The sequence below is a fragment of the Chelon labrosus genome (genome assembly GCF_963514085.1).
Source record: "Chelon labrosus genome assembly, chromosome: 20".
Taxonomy (NCBI): Eukaryota; Metazoa; Chordata; class Actinopteri; order Mugiliformes; family Mugilidae; genus Chelon; species Chelon labrosus.
In genome coordinates this window covers 9,351,307-9,374,341 of record NC_140353.1, presented here as the reverse complement: position 1 = coordinate 9,374,341, position 23,035 = coordinate 9,351,307, and the positions used below count along the sequence as shown (strand labels likewise).

General features: G+C 43.1%; 1 protein-coding gene across 1 annotated transcript in view; it reads right to left on the bottom strand.

Moving 5' to 3' along the window:
• cdin1 (CDAN1 interacting nuclease 1) overlaps window positions 1-23,035 on the bottom strand; it is a 52,746-nt gene that overhangs the window by 8,891 nt on the left and 20,820 nt on the right. The window contains exons 7-11 of the mRNA XM_084569132.1: window positions 21,653-21,732; window positions 21,269-21,318; window positions 19,581-19,648; window positions 18,030-18,095; window positions 17,669-17,774 (exon numbers count right to left, since the gene is read on the bottom strand). Of these exons, the coding sequence (XP_084425258.1) occupies window positions 17,669-17,774; window positions 18,030-18,095; window positions 19,581-19,648; window positions 21,269-21,318; window positions 21,653-21,732 (370 nt within the window). The remainder of the gene's footprint in view (window positions 1-17,668; window positions 17,775-18,029; window positions 18,096-19,580; window positions 19,649-21,268; window positions 21,319-21,652; window positions 21,733-23,035) is intronic.

The window sequence follows — 23,035 nt, the reverse complement described above, 5'->3', positions numbered from 1 at the left end:
AGTCATGGAAAGGCAGGTGTGAATGTTTGTTGTGTAGGCCTCCTGGCCTCTGCATCCACGAGTACAACCCCGGCCCAAAATTAGAGTGTGGTCTCTAATGTCTCCCTGAGAGAAAAAGAGGCCTGGCTTTCGTCCAAGTCAGCACCTTTGGAAGTGCAGTCGTGTTACCACCACTAAATCAACATGTCAGCGCCCGGCCCAGTGAACTTCTTCACCCAGACTCCACTGCTTACAGCTACCCCACACACACCTAATGAATTGGTGTGAATGCCTATCTGTCTGTTAAATTGAAAAAAGGAAAAGGAGATATGAGGAGTAAAATAATAAATAAATATATACATATATCTCTTTATCAACTGAGACACAGAACATTTGCAGTCCAGCAATATGATTATCACTACCAGACACACTATTACTTTAACAGAGATTTGCAGCAGCAAACCAGCCAAAGCCAGCTTAAGGTATCATCGCCATCAACCTTGGCCTCTGTGTCCAAAATGGAACTGTCCCAGTTTAAGGGGCAAGTTTGGAAAGGGACGCAGGGCGAAGGGCCACAGAAATCCGTGTGCTTACTCGGCAGTCTGTTTACATTCCTGAGGGTAATTTTAGCCCCCCGGGGGGGGGGGAGCAGAGCAAAGAGGTGGGGTGACTTGTCGGTGGGGCTTGTCAGTGTTCGACGGGCCAGCCGGCGCAGTGGCGGCACCTGGACATCTGGGTGGTACGTAAATACACAGATACACACACACTCACAGACATAGACCTCCTGCAGAAAAACCACAGGAACTTATTAGTTATCTGTGTTTGGATCATTCGATTATTTAGTTTAGGAAATTTTGAGTCAACTAGCATCTTCTGCACAGTATCGGTGGCTACTTTGTCTGTGAATAAACAACAAACAGGAGACACAAGTAGGCCTAATGATAAAGTATATAGGCAAGGGTCTTGCAAACAGGCCTACCATAGAGCACCATTAGCTTTGGGCAACACAGGATACCCCCATTGTTTTCATTGACAATCTGGGGTGCAAATCTAATTTCATTGTAGTTTTAAAAAATTTGCAAAGCAAACAAAACAATAATCCCATCTGAAGAATCGCTGAGGGCTTCGGTACGCGTGTCGGGATTAGTATTTTTATTACTCCCAGCCCAGGGTGTCCCTTCAAAGGGCAAGAAAGCAAAATGTCCGTGTGTTTGCCGTGTTCGTGTGTGAATGCACGCGTAACAGAGAAGGAGAGAGCGATAAAGAGATAGAAAAGGAGGGAGGGAGGGAGAGAGAGAGACTCGGAGCTTATCGAAACTAATTAGGCGAGGGATCAGGATGGAAGTTAAATACTGGGCTACATGTAATGAAAGAAGCAGAGTGGGGGACATCTAGGGGTCAGGCCCACACCAAACAGTGGTCCTCGGGCAATCTGGTATTGATTTTCACTCGTTTGGGGATGAAGGTGGATGGGAGGGAGGGAGGGAGGGAGGGAGCCTTGGAGAGGGAGAGAGAGAGAGAGAGGAAGAGAGAGAGAGAGAGAGAGAGAGAGAGAAGGGGGGAGTCTAAGGGTCTCGAGAGTTGTCAACTTGACAGTTTAACCCCTTTTGGAGTAGAACAAACAAACAGAGGGATCTCCTGGGCTGACAGCGTTGATCTGTCATAGCGATGACACTGCAAAGCCCCACACACAATGCCCACACAGGAGAGGTGAGTGGGGAGGGAAAAGGAGGGAGGGTGCGTTGATACAGATATGCACAGGCACATTCCTTAAGCCTAAGAAGATAGGACTGTGGTCTGCTCACCTTAAGAAATTCAGGAAAAAGGACAAAAACGACTGTTCAGAGACGACTTTTGTTGTATGAATTATTGATGATGTTATATAACTGTGGTGACAACATACCTCCACCTCATATACTCTGGTCTCTTCTCTTGTCCAAATATATAATAAAATAGGGCCGATGCTGATAACGCAGTATTGGTGCTCCTCCATAACCCCAAAGAGACGCAGATGTCACTAGTCCTCTCTTGTCACTCAGTCTGTGAAGGCCATCACCCCGAGCACCTTTCCTCTCATATCCTTAAACACTTGAAGGCCTCCTTTCCCTCTTCCCCCTCAGACCGCCTCATCGCTTTGTCACACTGCCGGGGCGAGTGGGGTAGGTGGGGGTGGGCGGGGACTCCATTAGCGTGGCCAACTCTCACTTATACTTAACACACATACCACCAAACACGCACAGGATGCCTGATACCCACGGCCAAGCCTGTCCACATCAAATTAGGGTGGCCCCCATTGTCCCTATCACGGCCCGGGAACGTGCCATCATGACGGATGCTACGGGGTCCCTCACTTGTCAGAAGTTGTCAGACAGACAGGGAGTCTGGATACACACAGCTGACAGGTAATCTTAATGTCTTCAATTAGCCCAATTAGGCCTGTCATAAACAATTCGATAAGTGTTCAACCAACACAAACAGATGTACGCGCGCACAGGCGCACAAAGGACGCACGGGCGCACACACACACTGAGGTCTGTAGGGTATTAATGAGAAGGGTAATGGGTATATCAGTGGACGGTTGACTTGTCTTTTGTTTCAAGGAGGGGAGTGTCCCCATCCCTTGCTCTCAGCTGTGCACTGCTGGCTGCTACCTGGTCAGTTCAAATTGTACTATCTCCTTTCATTAGCACATCGCCGGCAGAGAATCTGAAAGGCCGTGACAAAATTCATTTGAGACGAGTGGGAGCAGATTGCCTGAAGCAGGTGCTATAAGGGAGATAAAACAAAAGCTGCACCTTTGTGAAGCGCTGTGTGCACGTGGACGTGTGCATTTTACACTCGTGTGTGTGTGTGTGTGTGTGTGTGTGTGTGTGTGTGTGTGTGTGTGTGTGAGTGTGAGAGAAGGACATTTCCCTGGTCCTCACGTTCTGTTCTTTTCCTTGCTATGGTAAATGGGTAATGACACAAAAGTGCTTTTGGAAAAAAAAAAGAAAAAGGGACCAGAGAGGAATCGCCCCAGCACACACTTGGAGCGTTTACAAAACTGTGGTGAAATGTAAATATTATTTCGAGTGTGACTAAACAGGCCAACACCTTTCTGTGCAGAGGATGTGTGATAGCTAACATTGTTTGATTTGGTCTCTCCTTTATAATATCTTATCGGCGAGGAAAGGTGACACCCACACTACATCCTCAGCTTTTGTCCTCTAACCGTTTCTTTAAATTCATCTATTTGCATTGGCTCTCTGTTTTTTTGCGCAGGGACGCAGAACGCGTTTCAGGAACGGCGAAGCACGAGCTAATGTTTGAAACCGAGATTCCACAGTTTGCAAACACGAGAGTCGAGCAAAGTTAGCATCAATATTTGAACAAGAACTTCACATCAACACTGCCTTGATCTTACGTACAGAGGCCTTGAAATGCCCCACATCAAGCAACGACGCTGACACTCTCAATGCAGCACCAGTCTCTGGGCATTCAGGGCAATGTTGTACAAAAAAAAAAAAAAAAAAAAGAAGAAATAAAGAAAAGAATCAACACAGAAGAAAAAAGTTAAAAACCGAGGCGATATTCTGAATGGTGAAATCCCACGGCACACTTTCGTTCAAGGAGTCAAACTGGGACAAGAAGACAAACCAACTGCTATCAGCAAGATCTGTGATGGACCTCTAACTCTACTTCTGATCCTTACCTCAAGTGACGGCTGGAAAACCATCTGAGGAGGGGAGAAAAAAAAAAAAAAAAAAGGAACGAAAGAAAGAGAAAAGCCGTCACTGGGAAGTTGTAATAGGAAATTGCTCTTGGCAACTATTTGTTCAAGCACCAGATTTTTTTTTCGTCTTTATGCCAACCCAGCGAGCCCCCATTGGAAAACAGGGCAGGTCCCCCTAATGAGTAATCTATTTCAAAGCAGTCGTGTCTGGGCATGACAGTTTACTGAGAGGCTTGAAGAACTGGTAATTACCAGTGTTACGGGGCAATTAATGCATATTACACTGCGGCACTCATGGCGGTGACTGTCAGCTCCCCAATAAAAATGAGCACTCTTCAGCTAAAGGGTGACATTAATTGGGCCCTTAATGACTATGCAGAGGAACCAAGCCAAATAGGAACAAAACAGGGGACTCGCTCTGACACTAGCAGAGGGCTGGAAATTGGACTAAAAATGAGATTAATTGCTGTTTAGAAAAAAAAAAAAGAAGGGAAAATGTGGCGCGGGGAAGGGGAGAAAGAGGTTGGAATTATAGGGTACAGAGAGCAAGAACTGTTCATACAGATGACAATTCAATTAATTATTTCATACTGTATTTTCTATACCTTAAGAAGTGCAGACAGGCCTCAAGCTCATTGCGTAAAGAGCACCTACACACAGTCACATGGTGCATATGCGCAACGTAAAATCTTCATCAAAGTGACAAGGAGCTTTCCCGCATAAAAGAAACAAGGGTTATATATAGCTGCAATGGATGTAAAGAGGTCAGGTTGTTATATCTTCCATATGTAAAATAGAGACAAATCATCAGAAGAAGCAGGGTTACACACTTCCCTGTGAAGCTTACAGACTTTAATATGTATTTCCACTAAAAACAGGCCATAAAAACCTTAAGCAAAGCTTTCATTAAAAGTAAATCTACCAAATTGCAGGCCTTCCACCCCCAGAAATGTTTGTTTAGAAGGAGATCAAGGATGCGGTGGAGACATGAAGCAGTTCTGATTAATGTTGCTAAAGCTAGGCACGCACTTGAACGCCACCTGAATATGCAAGCCCCAAATCATAAAAATATCAGCATGCAAAACATGCCGTCATTTGCATACATTTTTGATTCTGGATTTCCTTGCTATTTAAATATGCAGTTAGAAATAGTCCAGCACTGCCTCTTGCGCTGTCACGCTGCACGCTCACACTGTCATTGGTCCTGATAGAACTCTTCCGCTTCAAAGGGAGCTTTGCAGTGGAGAAGAGAATGAAGCAAATATTTGAATTGCAAAAACACATCATCTTCCGAGGGGAGAAAATTCAAGACAACTTTTTAGAGTTGAAGACACCCCCCCTCCCACCCCAACCCCCAGTTAGCTAACCCTCTGCATGCAGCACGGATGGGGGGGGGCATATTCATAGCGTAAGCACTCTCCCTCACTAATTTACCATATCCAAATTTGTGTAATGGGATATGACATATTTTAGAGGGGATTGCCGAGAAAAAAAACTTTAATTTGAGGAGAGAACCATAAAATGTTTAAGCTGCTCCTGTATTTAACTGAAATCCACCATACAAATCCAGGTTCTCAGACAACCTGACATGGGTTTGATTACAGACTGAAGCGTAATTAGCTACTTAAGTTATCCTCTGGAAGGCTGGAGTGTGCGCCACCGCCATGCTCGCTAGCTGTTTCAGCATAACTAAAGGGACCTTTGGATTCTGCACCAGCACCGTTCCCTTTAGGATTAAGCACAGCCCATTTATAACCGTTTACACGCAGGCACTCCAGTAGAATCCCCGCCGACCTCCAACTTTTGCAGAAGTTACAGAGGAAGGGCAATAAATAACCTGCATGACAAATCAATAACATGACTCAGAGCATATTTGAAAGTATGAGCTCCCCCGTTCTGACGCCAGGATAAACAGGACGTTTAGGCCAAAAGTTACAAGTCTGGCCACGACGGCCATGAACAACATTAACAAGCACTAAAGACCCATCTTCAGACATCTGAAAAAACACTCATCTCCTGTGTTTATGATTATAGGTTTATTTACCACAGAGAGCTACCTTGAATTTTTAAATTGGGGGAAAATGTGACAGTTTTAAACACATACTAAGAAAACAAAACACACGGAGAGTTATTATAAGCAGTGTAATGTAAGTCGGGTAATGAGCTTCTGGTGGGAAAAAACAGAAGACTTCATTTTTTATAGATATTTTATAGAAATAGCAAACAAATTGTTACGGATCCCATACAATTAAAAGCTAATTTAACTAAATTTCCATTAAAATGCTGAATTCTTGCCACCTCTAAACACACAGTTAGCACTAGCGCCTCCTTCACACACTATCCACATCACACCTAGCAACGGTCCAACCCTCCCGTGGCCTCTGCTCCTCGTGAGCTGCCAGCCTGTGTGTAGACAACTTGGAGACAGGTCTGAGCAGAAATCAAACTTGAATGATGGATAGCTTTACTGCACAATGACCTCTGTCGCCGGGTTCTTACCCTAAATCAATGCTAGCGATAAGGGCCCCGCGCCAGCGCTCACCTTGGTATGTTCACCAGCAGACCTTATCTATGGCAGGAGGAAGTATGAGTAATAACTAAAGACAAGCTACGACAAAACCACTAACCCCACCTTGTCAAACATAATTTACAATGTATATCCCTTTACCCCCTCCTCCCCCCCTCCTGCTGCTGCTGTTAAACAGTAATTATGAGAACCAAAGAGATTTGGGAGTGTGTGTTCGGAAGGTTAACCTGTTACAGCAAGGTGGGAGAGCTTTGCACATATCTGGGGTCCAGTCGCTAATATATTCACAAGGAAACTGGGAGAATAACGACGGATATGCTGTGCTCTTGCAGAGACATTCATTCACAAAGTTTTGCACGCGGATCTTTGAATTTCCGCGCTGTCGGGTCTGCGCGGAGCACCCAAACTTTCTGTGATGCACGCAGAGAGAGGTCAGAGGTTGAAGTTGAAAGGAGGGCTGACAGGAAGTAGGAGCAAAGACTTTATGAAGATTACAGCATCGCGAACTCTAAGGCCTTTCAGTACTTTTTCACTTGACAACGCGTGATAAAGTGTGTGTGTGTGACAGAGAGAGAGAGAGAGAGAGAGAGCGAGAGACAGAAGAGAACAGCGCAAGCACGCTTCCAGGCAGTCGCATCAAAATGGAGAGAGAGACCAAACATGACATCAAACGTTGCAATTAGCTGACCCCTTTCTCCCAGAGTCACCGTATGGAAAGCCCTGCCTTTAAAACCCTGATTAAAATATGTTTGCTTTCTCATTCAAAACGACACTTGACAAGGTTAGTAATATTTCAACTAACTGCAAAAACATTCTCGGAGACGTAATCCTTTTTTTTTTTTCCCTTCCCATCACTTTGCAGGGGCGCAGGTAACCTCAGAGCGAGTTTCCCATGAACTCAGTGCTGCAATTTGAAAATGAAACGGCCGGGGGAGAGAGAGGGAAAAAAAAAAAAAAAGGCGGACCAGTTCAAAGTTTCGCTCAAGTGTGTTTTGTTTCACCCTGGCAGCTGAAGCTAAATGTTTTCTGATCATTATTCAGAGCATTTATCCCCTTTCTAATGCAAACCGCAACGAATATTTAAAACAGAGCCAGTAGTCTTTTCTCAGACCGCGAGCTCTGTCTTTAGCAGGAACTGAAGGGGGGGCAAGGACTGTCAGCAGCTCTGAGGATAGAGTTCCTCAAACTGTTAAACCTCCTCATCACCAAATTAGGAGAGGTGAAACCCAGTGGTATGTCCAGTGGAAAAGTAATACAAAAAGTGAAGTAAGATGTAATTTAATGCATGCATGCATGACATATTATTTAATGACGCATGACATGTTATTTTTTGAAATAGTACATTGCTGTTGTAACTTTTCTTTTGAATCAAACTCAGTCCAAGTTTTCAAAAGAGGAATATAAAACTTTTTTAAAAAAGAAAAAAAAAAAAAAAAAAAAAAAAGCAAGTGATGTCTGTGACGTTGAGTCCTGACAAAACAAGCGGAAGATAAGTCGTGAAAAAGGGAAAAAGGGATCAGAAATGGTCAGGCCAAAACTCTGTCTGAAGTTAATAGTTTTCACATCCATTCCAGTCGCAAGGAAAGAGAATGTGAAGTGTCGGGTCCGGACAGCGAGCCAGCCCAGGCTTAGCTGCAGCTGTGCTCGAATGGAAGTGGCACTTTCTATCAGAGGCCTTTCACCAGACAGCTCTATTCTGCCCGCTCACTTGTAACCTCCATGACACAGAGACGCCCATTGCAAGGAAAAAAAAATAAAAAATAAAATAAGAGTGGTCATTTAAAAACACACACCCGTCATTGAAGAGACAGGTTGTGGGTTTTACACTGGCGAAGATTCATGGCGCAAACGTGCCAGCTGATAGAGATATCACTCAAAATGAGAAATAGATTTCTCTGACATCTCCGTGGCGGCCGCTCAAAGAGGCCGGGTCAGAGCCCCCGCTAACTTTGCGAAGAGTTTATATTTCACTTGTTCAGAAATATATGCCTCTGTTATCTTGCATCAGCCAAAAGGAGAAGGATTGGGTGTCGTCCAGTTCAACTTCCCGCTCATCATGAAACGTTACATTGACGGCAGACGAAGTCGGAATCTGGGTAGTACAGTTACTTTAACTCCTTCAGCCCTTGTTACAAAGTTTGGTTAAAAGAATATAATGCAGAAACACCGTCAGCAGTATTAAAACAAGAGAGTTGAGTGCACATGTTCTGCATGCTAGAAAGTTTTAATAAGACTCCACGGCCAGATGCATATTTTTATTTTTTTTTTGTTCCTCTAATCGTTTATGGACCTGACAGAGTTTGCGAAGACCAATCTGTTGACCTGATAGATCTTGTACATTAACCCTCAGAATTGATGGGCGAAATCAGAAGGTCAGCGCTTGGACACGGGCTCCTCATGTGTCTTTGATTACACACTCCCACTAAAGGACAGGCAGGCAGAGATGTTTAAGCTATCAGGCAATCAGACCGCAAAAAAAAAAAAAAAAAAAAAAAAGACCTGAAACTCAAACCAGAGACAGGAGAAGGAGAGGGCTGCCTGAGAACAAAGATGGGGGGGGGGGGGGAGAAGAAGGTCCTGACGAAGCTCTTTAACAAATGCCAGGCCGGTGAGGAAAGACTCAAATGTGCTTGTATCTCTTTCAGCGTTTCTGGCAACAGCACAATGAAGTGAACTAATACTGAAACTTAAAGCAAAGTTCATGAAAATAAATATCTTTTCATCTGGTACTCTAATTAAATTACTTACAGTGCATCAATCAAAATGACTGCCACTGACCACAATCACATATTGGAATATATATATATATATATTATTTTTGTTTAAGTATCAGGTCATACGGGAAAAAAACTAAAAACATAGAAAAGATGTATTTGTTCACAAAAAAAAATCCAAAAAAATCTTATCTAATATTTGCCGCATTATCCAGAAAGAGTGAGATACAGGAAACACAGGAAGCACTTTCCCCCTCGGTCGAGAATATCAAAAGCTTTTTATTGATATAAATCACCAAAAAGCTTTTAACAGAATCTCTATCATTTTAATACACACGCGGGTCATTCTGAGCCAAGATAGCACTTAATATTGAAAAATAAAGCTCAACAGAGGCACGTGAATGCACATGTGCTGTGTGTAATGCTTTTATCTAGTGTATACACGGGATAACATGTCTGCTAGTAATTCATTCATTAGTTGGTGGAAAAATGATCAGACTGGGGTAAGGATGTAAATGCTAAGTATAAAAGTCTGAAAGCTAAACAAGAAATCACTGGTGGGAAAAAAAAAAAAGAAAAAAAGGAAATAAGCGCGGGTGGAAAAGAAAACAACGAAAAACAAGGTTACGTGAGGGACAGTGGGCCTATAAAAAGAAGCCTACTGTCTAGGTTATCTATAAGGAACCACTTATCACAAGCGTCCAGCTCCACACAGTGACTGATGGGCCTCCACGGAGCACGAGCACCTACGCATTATCTGGTACACACAGAGCTGCTCTATAAACACAAGGGCAGAAATATGAAGCATTGTTTCCCTGGCCGTCATTTGGTGAAAAAAAAAAAAAAAAAAAAATATTCTATTTATTTTCTGCCTGAAATAGAAAGAGTGTTTACCGTTTCTGCGCCCACAAACACCCGGAGACACTGATGACCAACAAAATAAATGAAAGCGGTGATATTCAGGCTAAACTGAACCATCTATTTATGCATGTGAAACACCACTTGAAGAAAACGTTTCAATTAAATCTATCACTGTGTGCTATTAACAACGAGCACAGCTAGACAACACAGGAGCAATGCTACTCACAGGAAGACAATATTCAACACAGCATCAATGAGTGATAGTAATCTCGCCCGAAAAGCTGTTAAATATTTCAGAACTAAAACAGCAAGAAGAAAGAAGAATTGTTTTTTTCAGCACTTTCTTAGGTTTCATTCATTTCCCGAGACCAGCCACAGGACTCATGGTTCAGTGCTCCCTGTAAGCCCTAAGCTAGATTTATGCTTCTGCATTGAATCTACGCAGAGCCTACGTCACAGCCTTTGCAGAGAGGCCTATGCTGCTGTAAGCATTTATACTCGCGCGCCGGTGTGTCGGCCTGGTTTTGTAAGCACGCCGCTAAACGTCGGAATCTAATCAGCTGTGTCGAGTTGCTCTGTGTATCTCACTGCTATGGCGACTGGGAGCGAACGGCCAACGTTGGAGTCGGAGCTAATAAATGTCGAGCAACAGTTCTTTTAACTAAAAGAGAGAAGACCTCGGGATAGATGGTGTGTAGGAGGCAGAAGGAGGGAAAATGGTCTGTGCTTGCTTGGCCAGAGAGACGTGGACTGCGCTTTGGACCGACGACAACTGTTGAGGTCATCAGTCACGGAGAAGTGCAGATTTCTGGGAATGTGCACGTCAACCTGTCACGGAGATCCAACGCAGGAGCAGAAATTCAGCTTCAGGACGACACCAGTCCTCCTTCAACCCTATTATCAATAAGGTTAAGGCACAATTAGGGCCTTTAGTTAAACTGCATTAATACATTTTTGAAGAAACTGTGGCGGCGTATGAAATAAAATACTTAAAAGGCCTCATGGTCCAAGAAAAAAAAGATTTTATATAAGTTTTCTGCTGGTTTCCAATGTTTACAAGAGCACATTGCAAACATACATCACCGTTCTCACTTTTTATAGATGTGAAGTGTGTTGATCTGAGTGATGCACAGAAAGCATCATGCATTGTGTGGAAACCTTGAATTTCAAATTAAATTTTTTAGGTTTAATGTCACACTGAGGGTAACATAGACCTGAAAATGTCTTTGGGAGGTCAAGCCGACACTGAAATTCTCCTGTTAGACTGACTTTTACAAAAAGCATTTCCACTGCTTGCCCACTAAACTCCCCTATGCTTTACAAATGCTGCTGACTCCTTCCTGGAATAAAAACCCAGAAGGTCAATGTAGAGGGAAAAAAGATAGGGGGAAATAGGCAGCGAGACTGAGAAAATGAGGGGGGGGGTAAAAAAAAAAAAAAAAAAAGTGTGTCTCTGCGAGTCTGATGACATACATCGTGAAAGCTGACAAAAAAATGTACGTTCGTCTTTAAAAAGTTCCATGGCAAAACAGGAATTCGCGGAGCAGACATGCTTGCACCTCATTTTACTTGAGGCTTTCCTCTCCATCTCACAGTGTCAGGGGCAAGCAGAAAGACAGGAGGAGGGGTATGTATCGCTGGGGTGCCGCTTTCTGTCCCGCTCCTCGTTTATACACACAGCGGCCATGTCAAAGCGGCTCTCACACTCAATGGCAAATGACAAATTTGGATAATACACACACACAACCCTACTAAAATAAATAGGAGACACGGAGGCTTAACCAGAGCTAAATCCCGAGGCTGCTGGAGACCTGAGAGTGCGGATTACACCCCAGACGCCTTAAACAATGCGCCCAAATGTGCATCCTTAAAAGCATGAAATCCTTGAAGCATCGGAGCCGGCATGTCATTTACCATTAATATTCCAAGTTGCTTGTGTGTTGGGGGCCAGCACTGCACTTCTATGTGCCGATATGCCCTAAAACAAACACTTGCAAAGCCCTAAAGGAACCACCATTGTGGAGAGCTATTTTTCTAGCTGTGGAATATTCTCCGAGAGGATGTCATAACAAAGGAAACAATAAAAGAGGCCACGTTCCTGCACTGCATGGGGCATCCATAACTATAAATAGGAGAAAGGCTACGTCTGAGGCACTTGTGCTTTGCCGGAAAAACAAAATATTGCGCTTTCAAAAACATATGAAATTAACCTTTTAACTATATATTTTTTTCATTGATAATAAGTGCATACATCTCCATGCTGCTATTCAAATATTAAGCCACTATATGGTTTTAGCGAATAACAGTCATTCTTTAAAGGCTTCTACTGCCGTGGAGATTTATTTTTTTATTATTATTATTCTTTTGTATTTTTCCCCCCTTTCTTTGTTGTGCACATCTCTGACAGGCACCTGAGGTAAAGCGTGGCAGGGCACAGGTCTCGGAGGTGTCACACTGTCACCCCAGAAGTGCCAGTACCTGTCCTCGGGGATGGCCCTGTAATGTCCGGCCTCATTGTATCAGCAGCAGCCACGGCCTGTGGGCGCCCTCTCTCAGGTGACATCCCCTATCTGCTCTGGCTCTATGTCTTTGCCGTTGAGGCTGTTAATACGCTTTCGGTGCCACAGCCTTAACTAGGGAAGGAAACACGTATAAAACCATTTCTACAGCAGCTACTTTTATTAACAAGTCGTTCAAAACTATCTGCACATCTGAAGACGTCAAGGAAAACGCCTTAAGCCCTTTCTCGAAGCTGAAGCCACAATCAGATAAATTCAATAAGGGCTGACACTGCATCGTTACACTCCACTAATTAAGCATTCCCGTCGTCCCTCCTTTGGAAAGTTCAACAAAAATGATGGACATGTCCATTAAAAAACGAACGGCGACGCACAATACCTTGAATCAAAAAATTAATTCGGCGTCGCAAATGGATTGACGTCCTGAGACTATAACAGAATTACAGCGCAATTTCCTCCGTAACACTCACGGCGTAATTGGAAAAAGTTCACAAAGAACCCAAGGTGTCTAATTGCAGCTGTGTCAACTAATATATATATAAAAAAAATCACATTAATCTTTCTGTCTGCTTATTAGTCAATGTGTCAGCAAGCAGATTAGTGATGCTGTAGGAACTGTTTGGTATGTAAGAGAGTTCAGAATTATGACTTCCTTATCAACTGAAGAAACGTCTATTATTTACATCAAAGTAGTAGCAAAGGACAAGAAGGGATAATTTTGAGTGAAGATCAATATGTGCTTTCGGAGCGTGATAATTTTCTCCTGGTAGTTATTGAGAGGGTATAAATTATCTATATCTCAACAGACCTTGACTTTCAAAATTCCTGAAACAAAGGCGCCAGATGGAGCACAATGCGCGCCCGTGCATTCAAGTCTCAACAAATTTCCAAGTGGTCAAGCCAGATGATGTATAATGGCCAACCCAAAAGTCTTAACCCCCATTTCATATGAGGGAGAAATGAGGCATACTGTCCCATTATTTTGCTATAAATCATTTTTTTTTGTGGACGGCTGACAGCTTTTTATCAGATCTAACCTTTTCAAGCTTCCATTAAGAGTGCTAACATTTTCAACTCTGACACGTTCGCAGTTTACGAATCGCACAGCTGACTTGCTTTGGGGGTGGGGGCGAGCTGGCGTCCACGCACATTGTCACACGGGCTATTGTTTGAGTTGGATAGGGATGGGTGGAATGGGGATGTGAGAATGAGGTCTAAATCTATTTTTATAAATCTACATTTCGACAGGAGAAGTAAATAACATTGACCATCTTGTGACAATTCAACGTTCTGCTGGAAAATTTTGGACCTGGCATTCGTATGAATGTTACTTAGACATGTAGCACCCAGCCAGACCAGACCAGGCACCCCCACCCCATAGCAATGACACTCCTTGATGGCAGCAGCCATCCCCAGCAGGATGCAGCCTGACACAGGCACACACACAAAAACAGTTAAGGAGCAACTCAAAAAACCATGACCTGGCCTCCAAATTCACTAGATCCCAAACTGATTAAGTATCTGTGGGATGATCCACAGAGGCCCCTCCCCTCAACTCATAGGACCCAAAGGCCCCCACTAACTACATCCTGTTGCCAGACACCACAGGACACCCTCAGAAGGCCCATGTCCATTCTCTGATGAGTCACAACTGTTTTGGAGGCACAAGGGAGACCTACACAATATTAGGAAGTTGGTCATAATATTACGCCTTATGGGTGTATTAAGTAACCATAATTCAGTAGAATGGCCATGGTGTAATTAGCAATCACAAAATCCCAAGTCGCTATTTCTACATAATTTCAGCAAATCCATCAACGTTTTTTTTTTTTTAAGTGAACAAATAATCAGGAAATGAGCAAATAATCATTATCTGCATGGTTTCCGGATTAAGTACACGATGAGCGAGACAGGCAAATGCAAGGGGGGAACTTTAACGGCTGCTGGCAGAGTTATGGAAGGAACTTTGCCAACCATAATTGATTTAAGCACACTGTAATCAAAGAGGGGCAGTTAAGGTGGTACCACACTAGAGTCCATATTTCATTACATGCTGTGTTTAACCTTACCCACTTCTCCTAAAACACACAAGAGGCTCATTATGTGTTTAATATTCACCAGCAGGTGAATAATTTTTATGCAACTCTGATAGTTGGGCGAGATGGATCACTCAATTATGTGAACATCCGTCAGAGCAGAGGGCTCGCTGGCTCTGGAACGCCACCAGCTAAGATTGATGGCTGGAAGACACCAATAGCTGCTGCTTCACCATCTCATCCAGGCACTGGGCCTGAACGCGCTGTCTGATTCTGCACAAGACCGTTTTTCTCTCCATTTTCCCCCCATCCTTTCTCCTTTTTCTTGGGAGCATTGTAGGTGAAGCGTCATTACCCCTCACTCCACTGAAGAGGGGTTCATTATGGGGTTAGTGTGTTGGCAAGACTATTGTTTGGATGATAAATGCAGTTGGTGAGGGCTTTGGAGGGAAAATTAGTTATGTTTTTTTTCTTTCCGTCTACAAAAACACATCCCCACTCTGCAATGCTTGAGGGCAAACGAAGAACAATTAACACAAGCAATGGGTGAAGCGGCTCAGTTAAAGCAAAGAGGGAATTCATGAAAAATAAGCAAATCAGTGGAAATGTCAATCAGGGGCAATGAAGTAATTACAAACACTGGTGTGCCATTCCAAGGGCAGTTAAATAAAAAACCGAAGGGTTTGAACTCGAACACTGAAATCTGATTTTGAGGAATGACGGAATGGACAAACAACCCAAACATCAGCCCCTCAGGGCCCGTCTTATGAACTTAAACCAACTCACGAGAAGTAAACTGAAAGGAGAATGACGTCAGCCCATCACTCTCTTGTCACCTGCTTCTCTGCCTGTTTACGTTTTAGTGGCTTACAATGCACCGAACCCAAATTAACATCGTATCCAAACACACAAATATGAAAATGAACTCGCACACTTATACCGCAGACGATATCGCATGAGGTCTAACAATTACGCAAAGATGTGGTGCATTTTGAAATGTCAGGAGTAAATGTCAATTAAAATTTACATGTGTGCTGGAAAAGGTAGAGTCTGAAGGGACTGACATTTTATTTTATTTTATTTTATTTTTTGACACACAGTGTTTGTCTGACTCGGCTGCCGGCTGACATGACGGGATCTACTTTGTCAGTTCCTTAATACACTTGGACAGGACTGCCCCGGTGAATAGAAATGAAAGACACCCGTGGGCAAATGTGTGTAAGGATCAGACTAACTGTCCAATCAAGCTGTATGTATTCTGATATTTTGATCTAGTGTAAACTAACTTTCTCTATGGCAATTTAGTTGCTACTGATTGATGAGTCTTATGTTGGTTTGTAAGCCTTGCTTTGGATATAATAATTAAAAATATTGTTACATTAAATCTGAATTTCATGCAGCTCGTAGTGCTAATCATATGAATTTTCATATCATTACACATATCATTGCGCCTTATTACACATTGGTCTAGGAATGTTTCGGGCCTTCTGTATTCGCCAATGTTTTGATGCATTAAGTGAGAACTAACAAAGACGCTAGCCACCGAGGATTTAAATCCCACCTCAGTGATCTTTGTTTCCAGCAGTAGGTAATTTCCAAATAAAACAATGTTACTCAGAGAAGATAAAACACACCATTGATTATGTCCTTGACCTCATCTAATGGATTTTAACTGCTCTGTGAGTCATTTCCCTGATAATCAAAATATTCTTCCAAGCACAAGTCGACACTGATGACATTTACTGAATGTGATGCATTTATTACCTTTATATGATCATTTACAACAATAGAAATCTCTCTTATATTCAATATTATTAGTTTCGTACAAGAACTCCAGTATTAAAAGGGTTAAATACTATAAAAAGCCTAATTTGTATGATTAATTGCAACAACTGTATGTTAAAAATGCTAAAGAATACATGTAACGAGCAACTTTTAATGAAAATGACTTATCTACACAGTATGAGGAAAACTTCAAGTCTTTGGATGTCTAATTTCTTACAGTGAGACAATTGATGGATTGTTTTTAGGTTGAGAAACTACACCCAAATTGAAAACTCATTCACAGTGATACAGCATCACTTTCTCTGTTGTAGATCCAAAAATTTGATACCACCCCGGCGCTGTACATCCATCAATAAAACCAAAACAAAGACACAGAAAATTCAGAAAACTCAACAGTGTCTGGTTTCTAGACACAGCGTCAAGGACTGGAACCTCGCACCACTCCAGCTCCATGTCACAACATGTCAGCTGGCCATCACAGCTGATGGGGATCAGGGCCATGGCGAGGCACTGGAACCCAGTGCCAAGTGAGGCAGGGATATGAAGACCATGTGTGAGCAACCGCCACTCCTGTGTGTATGTGTGTTGTGTTTCCCAACACAAACGTCTCTCTGATTACTTGGAAAGAAACCTGCATTCCCCTGGCTATAACGCTAAGTGTGTTTTTTTCTTCTTTATCGTTGGATGACACCATTTTCAGAGGATGCATTTTTTGTTTGAATTTAATCACAAACGATTGACCTATACAACTTCCACTGTAGCTTTTAAGTAAAAATCGACACTGACTTTGTGGGGAGCTATGGAGTAGTGGTTAGAGATGCAGCCTGGGACTAGAAGGTCCCAGGTTCACCTCCCCCCGTGTCCATGGCTGAGGTGCCTTGAGCAAGCACCTACCCCCCAAATTGCTCCCCGGGCGCAGTCCTTAGAGGCTGCAGCCCAGTGCTCCAACTATAAACACTACTGTGTGAACGACTGGATGGGTCAAAATGCAGAGAGATAATCAATACAGTACCAAAAAAAAGAAGCATCACAGTCACGTACACTTTATGTTTTAGTTTTGACAGAGGAAACAAATAAAATATCCTTAGGGATCCCTGTGTATGCAGAACAGAGTTCATTTCCACGATTCATTCATAAATTTGTTTGCATACACACAAACACACGTCCGTTCCACCACGGCCAGACCACACGAGCCGGTTCCTGTCCAAAGGTTCTCATGACAACAGATGCACTGCATTAATCACCCGTTTCCTAGCTTCCCTTCCAACACAATGTGTGTGCTCTACAAAACAATCGAGCGCACTGGCAGGCCATTCAGGCTGCTAAAGGCTCCAACGAAGTGGAGTGGATGTGGAAGTAGCGTAACATGTGGAATTGTGCGGTTGGGTGCCAGGGAGGAAGTGGTAAGCGTTGCGGGACAGAGATATGAGTCGCTCTTTATAATACTGAGAAAAGTGGATGGTGGTTTGCGTTTGGGAAAAAAAGAAGAAGTGATAAAGAATATGCTAACCGAGGAAGGCTAGGAGAAGGCTCACCTGTTCCAGTAGCTCCAGAACTGTTCATTGAGGTAGGTGCGATGGCTGTGGTCGTCTCCGAAAGATGCTTTGCTCTCGATCCAGTGTACAATGTGTCCCTCCACAGCTTTTCATTATTAAAAAAAAAAACACACACACACACACAGCAATGCTCAAAGAAGTGTTGACAAGTCACACAAGCAAAATCCAGAAGGGACATGTAACATTTTCACTGTGTATTTTGTTCAGAATTGTTTTTTTTTTTCCCGTCTATAATATCTGGTATTCAACAATCTGACAACAGCATATTCCTCTAGGCCTCTATGGCTTCTGAAAGTAGCCATTTTAGATAAATATAGACGTCCAAAACATTAATACTAACCAACTGGAACCTCCAGGATGATATCAGGTGTTTTGTCGTAGCCCATTGTTCTCAGTTGGTTTTCATCTGCAGGAGATAAAGTGAAGAATTTCAGCGACTAACGGACTTCTTATTTATTTTTTAATTTGCTTTGTTACACAAGCTGCTGTATGAACATCATTCACAGGCTGCTGACTTAACCAGTTTCGCCAAACGGCTGGTAACAAACCCCTCAGTGTTAGCAAAGCAGCAGAGGACAGCGAGTACAGTAAAACCATTAAGTACATCTGCCACGTATTTGCTGTCAATGCACAAAAACCTGTAAAAGCCCAGTTACAGAGCTGCTCTCCGGTTTGCAGTTCGGCAATGCTTTATAAAATATATAGCAAGAGGACAAGGTTGGCATTATAGCCTTTGTAAGCCTGACCCCTGCCTGCGCAGGCTGCAGCCATTGTCCTTGACTTCTGGTGTGCTTCGACCATTATCCCTACAACACCTGATTTCTCCATTAAATCTCAGGCTGACCAGGTCATTCAGTTCCAAAGGCCTGCCTCTTTGTCTCCAGCCAAGCTCAACTAATGGGGCATGGAGGGGAATTGAGGAGAGATGGAGGGTGGCGGTGTCAGCGGTGGTGAGGAGGCAGCACAGGCCAAAGATGAAGAAAGAGAGTCGAGAGAGGTCAGTGAGGCTGCCAGTAGCCTGTGGTACAGAGGGCCGTCCTGGATGTGGTAATGTTGGCGACGTGTGTGCGGCAGGAAGGGAACCTCTGTTGACACCCACTGGGCTGCTGACATTCTCATGTGGCTCTGATCGCATTTTTACATCAGCTTTGATTAAAATTAATGGGCCATCCCTGCTGTTGGGTAGCTTATTTCCAATCCATTTATCAGACGGGGTGAGGCTGCTTCAGTGGCCCCTGTGCCCCCCGAACTCTGACAGTTTTAGAACAGTGCTTCTGTAAAGCCCTGAAGAAAGGTCAGCAGTCTATGTCCAAATAAATGATATGGTCTTAATGACAAAGGGAATGACTTTTATCCTTCATCACTCATCTGACCTAGGGGGTGGTGATGGGATGGAGGTGATGTCCCACAATTTCATGCCTGAACCTTGATTTAATTTTGCTGGAACAAGGCAACGGTCAAACAGTAGATGACTTCACAACAGCCACACAACCACGTTCTCTATCGACAAAAATACCTTCCTTCTTTGTCTCCAGTCAAAGGTGCCTTTAATGGTGCCAACATAACATACTCATGTTATAGGAACTGGGCTTTTTCATACAGTTTTGAAAATGAGAACACTAAAGAGCAACCTGATAGGAGCAAATATTCAGGTTGATGAAACAGAGAGCGGCTTTTAAAGCTTTTATTCTTTAAATAATCATTATTAGCCGATGCATAAACAACCAAGGATATATGATAAGAGCTCTTGGTTGTTAGTGAATCAATAGGAGATAATATCCACTGCATCAGTCATGTCTTGTCCATCCTTTACTAAGCTTACCAAAAAGACTAAATTTCCATGACCAAAGTGACTTTAAAAATATAACGAGAAGGTCAAAAGATGGCTTACCCAGAAAGGAAAGGTTCCTCTCTTTCAGTTTGTCACGGAGCAGCACTTCATGCTCTTGGCCGATGGCACTGAGAAAAGAGTTATGGATCCAAACATACAGTACAGAAACAGCAGTACTTTATACATATTACGAAAATCATTTCAGAACTATGTGTACTCAGCAAGGGGATAACATAAAATTGAATTAGAAGTTCTAAAACAGTGTTTATGTTAATACAAATAGTGACGCAAATAAAACTCTGCTGCAAGACATTTTACCTGTAAAATTGATTACTACGGTCGGCCACAAAACATCTAGATATAAAGGTGATGTAAGCTCAAAAAAAAAAAAAAGCATGCGTATGTTTGACATCAGCTAAAGTTAAGGATCTGCCCCCCCCCCCCCACCCCCCCCCCCCACCACTATCAGTTTACAATGCAAAGTGAAAGCCACTTCTCTTCATGCCATCGGAGCATAATCAGAGTTTCAGGTCAAGTTAAATCTGCTTTCACAACAAATCTCCAAAGTGCATTACCTAAATGAGGAAGTCGAAGCAAATGCCAGTTTGACAAAATGCGCAGAGAGCGTGGACTCGGCGCTCTGCTCATTCCTCCAAAATCTTTGAAGGAAAAATGCTTTTAGAATAAATGCCATTTCGTATTAGGATGCACAATGCTTGACGGCACAGAGAGGAGTTCTGCAATTATAAGGGCTCTCTTTGCCATTTATGGATAACCTGCAGTTCTTATGGCGTTGTGTTTTCCTCAACAAACACTAATCACTCAAAGTGGATTGTAATTAATACATACATGCCGTGATTGGCAAACACTCACGAAGAGCTATTCCTCTCGCGCGAGGACGGAGTCCTCTGAAAGCACATAACAGTGGGGCGGTATTCATGAACTCTCTGCGGGAGAGTGACTGACTTTAAGTTGACACTGAGAGGACTTCAGCAGAATGGTAAAAAGGGGGGATGTGGAAGGAGGGCAGGATGGGACAGGCTTGACTGGCTATGAACAGAACCGCAGAGCCCCACCACGCACTAGAAAGCCTGGACAGACACAATAACACACGGGCGTACACATGTACACTCATTCAAATAAGTCTCCTCCCCTAGGAAACTGTCGGTGTGCTACCCAGCTGGTTGCCCCTAAATAGCATGGACTCCCATTCTGCCCCCACGGCCAAGGCCAAAGCCCTACTAGATGAGGAGGGGGCATTTGTAATTGTTGAAAGGAAAAACACACTATAATAGTAACAACTGAATAATGAATAAATAAAACCTAGATTAACAGTTTAAGCGGATTGATGTTCCCAAAACTCTCTGTGGTGCTTAAGTAAATATGAATCATCAAAACTAAACACAATCCAATTGAAAAGCATTAAAAATCTTAATGAAAGCATAGCTGCTATTTTTCTTCCACAAGGCCTTTGAACAATAATTTCTTTGCTCGTATCATTGAACATTGGGCCTGATCCTCTGCGTGCACATGGAGATGCATTTAGATCAACCTATCCTCCTCCTCCTCCTCCTCCTCTTCCCTCCATCGCCTTCCAGCCCCAGTATCGGTGATAGCGGCATGGCAGGCGGGATGAAACACTTCCTCCGTGAAGCAGAACTTTTATGTCAGGTGGAGCCAGACACATCTCATCCCCCTTCAATAGCTCCTCGTCAATTTCAGGCTTAAACTTTTATGGGATAGGATACTGTTTGATGCAGTCTACCAGCGGTCCATAACAGCAGTCATTTATTGTGCACTGAAAAGAAAGGGAAGAAATATTATGGCGCACCAAAAAGGTGGGTGGGTGGGTGGGTGGGTTGAAGGGGAGGATGAGGGGAAGCCCCGTACAGGAGACGCAGGAGATGCTGGCAGATTGGCAGGCATGACCGCCGGCACTCACGTGACCTCATCAGCAAACATGAGCGGCTGATGCCGTCTGTCAGCCAGGTGCGAGAGCAACATTTAAAAACTCACTGACATAAGCAGCGGATTTGAAAATACCGGGGGCAACGGACATTATAAAATGATATCAAATTTAATTAAAAAATATAAATTCAAACAATTTAAATCTTAAAGCTTAAAACTCTTACTTGGTAGATGTTATTGGCCAAGATTTGGTCCGGAATTAATGATGGCTCCTTCAGCATGTTGTTAAGGACCGTTTTGGAGGCTGAGAACAACACAAACATAAAAATCACATAATTATTATTCTACAAATGCCAAGAAACACACACACACACACACACACACAAAAAAAACAGATCATAAAAAAAGGTCTAATTGCTGCCGTGAATGGAAAGCAAGAAAGTCAGTACTAAAGCAACAGTGGAAATATAGAGACAAAAGCCAGCTAGGACATTCTGTAATTCACCATGCCACTGTTAGTGCAGTATTTCTACACTAGTCCATTAGACGTCTGCTTGGTGTCTATACAGACTTCCTATAGATAAATGTTTCAGTCCAGAGAACAGGCGCTTCGTGTAGTTTATCTATGTTATGAACGCCGACTATTCTGCATCTCCCATCCCCGTTCTTGCTCTACTAACATTATAAATCAGAAAGGGGGAAAGCCCGCCGGATTGACTCGCCGGTTCCTTCAACAGCCACAAAAAAAAAAAGAAAAAAAACCTTAAATCATTTCTTAAAAAGATTTGGATTAAATGGATTGTATCATTGTGTGACGAAATGGTCGAGGCACGCCATTTTAGTGATATATATACATAGGCGCACACGTGCTCCTGACAGACTTGCGGCGTTACAGACAATGCAAGGAATGTTTCTATTCACATTTCAGGCATGGATGGTGCCTGTACCAACACTGCGGTGATTCTCCAACTCATCTAGTGAGCTGCGCGCGGTGTATGACTGTTAAAGACAGAACAGCTTATTTGAAGCTTTATAAAAATGGATTAAAAAAAAAAAAAAAAAAGAGAGAGAGAGAGTTAAAAACACCCAAATGAAAAGGATCAATTGATTGCTGACTGGATCATTAAGCCTCTGTTAAATGAATTTCATTAACAGAAAGGCACTTAGAGCCTTCTTTTCTCTTCTGTGCATTTCTTTCATTGGCACTGCTCCTTGAGAGAGAAAAGGACAAACAGCGCCGTGATCCCTCATCTACCTTAAGATGAAATAAAAAGTAGGGAGGGAGGGTGGAAGAAGAAGAAGAACAAAGCCCATCCAGCAACACGCATCTCTTCTGCTTCTTCTGCGCGTCTTTGTCTCTATCTTTCTCTGCCACTGCTTTTTTTTTTTCCTGTTTCCGCCTCTCCAAGCCATGATGCCCCCCCTCGCCCCCCATAACCCCACACTCCTCTCATAGAGCTGCAAGGCACAGGGCTGTGCTTTATTTCTCTGCTCATTTTTCTCAGAGATTGGTACCTTCACACGCAGATCCATACCATGCTCCCGTGCAGAGCGGGCGGCGGTGAAGAAAGAGGGTTATATTTTCCCCTTGAGTTAGGACACCTCAT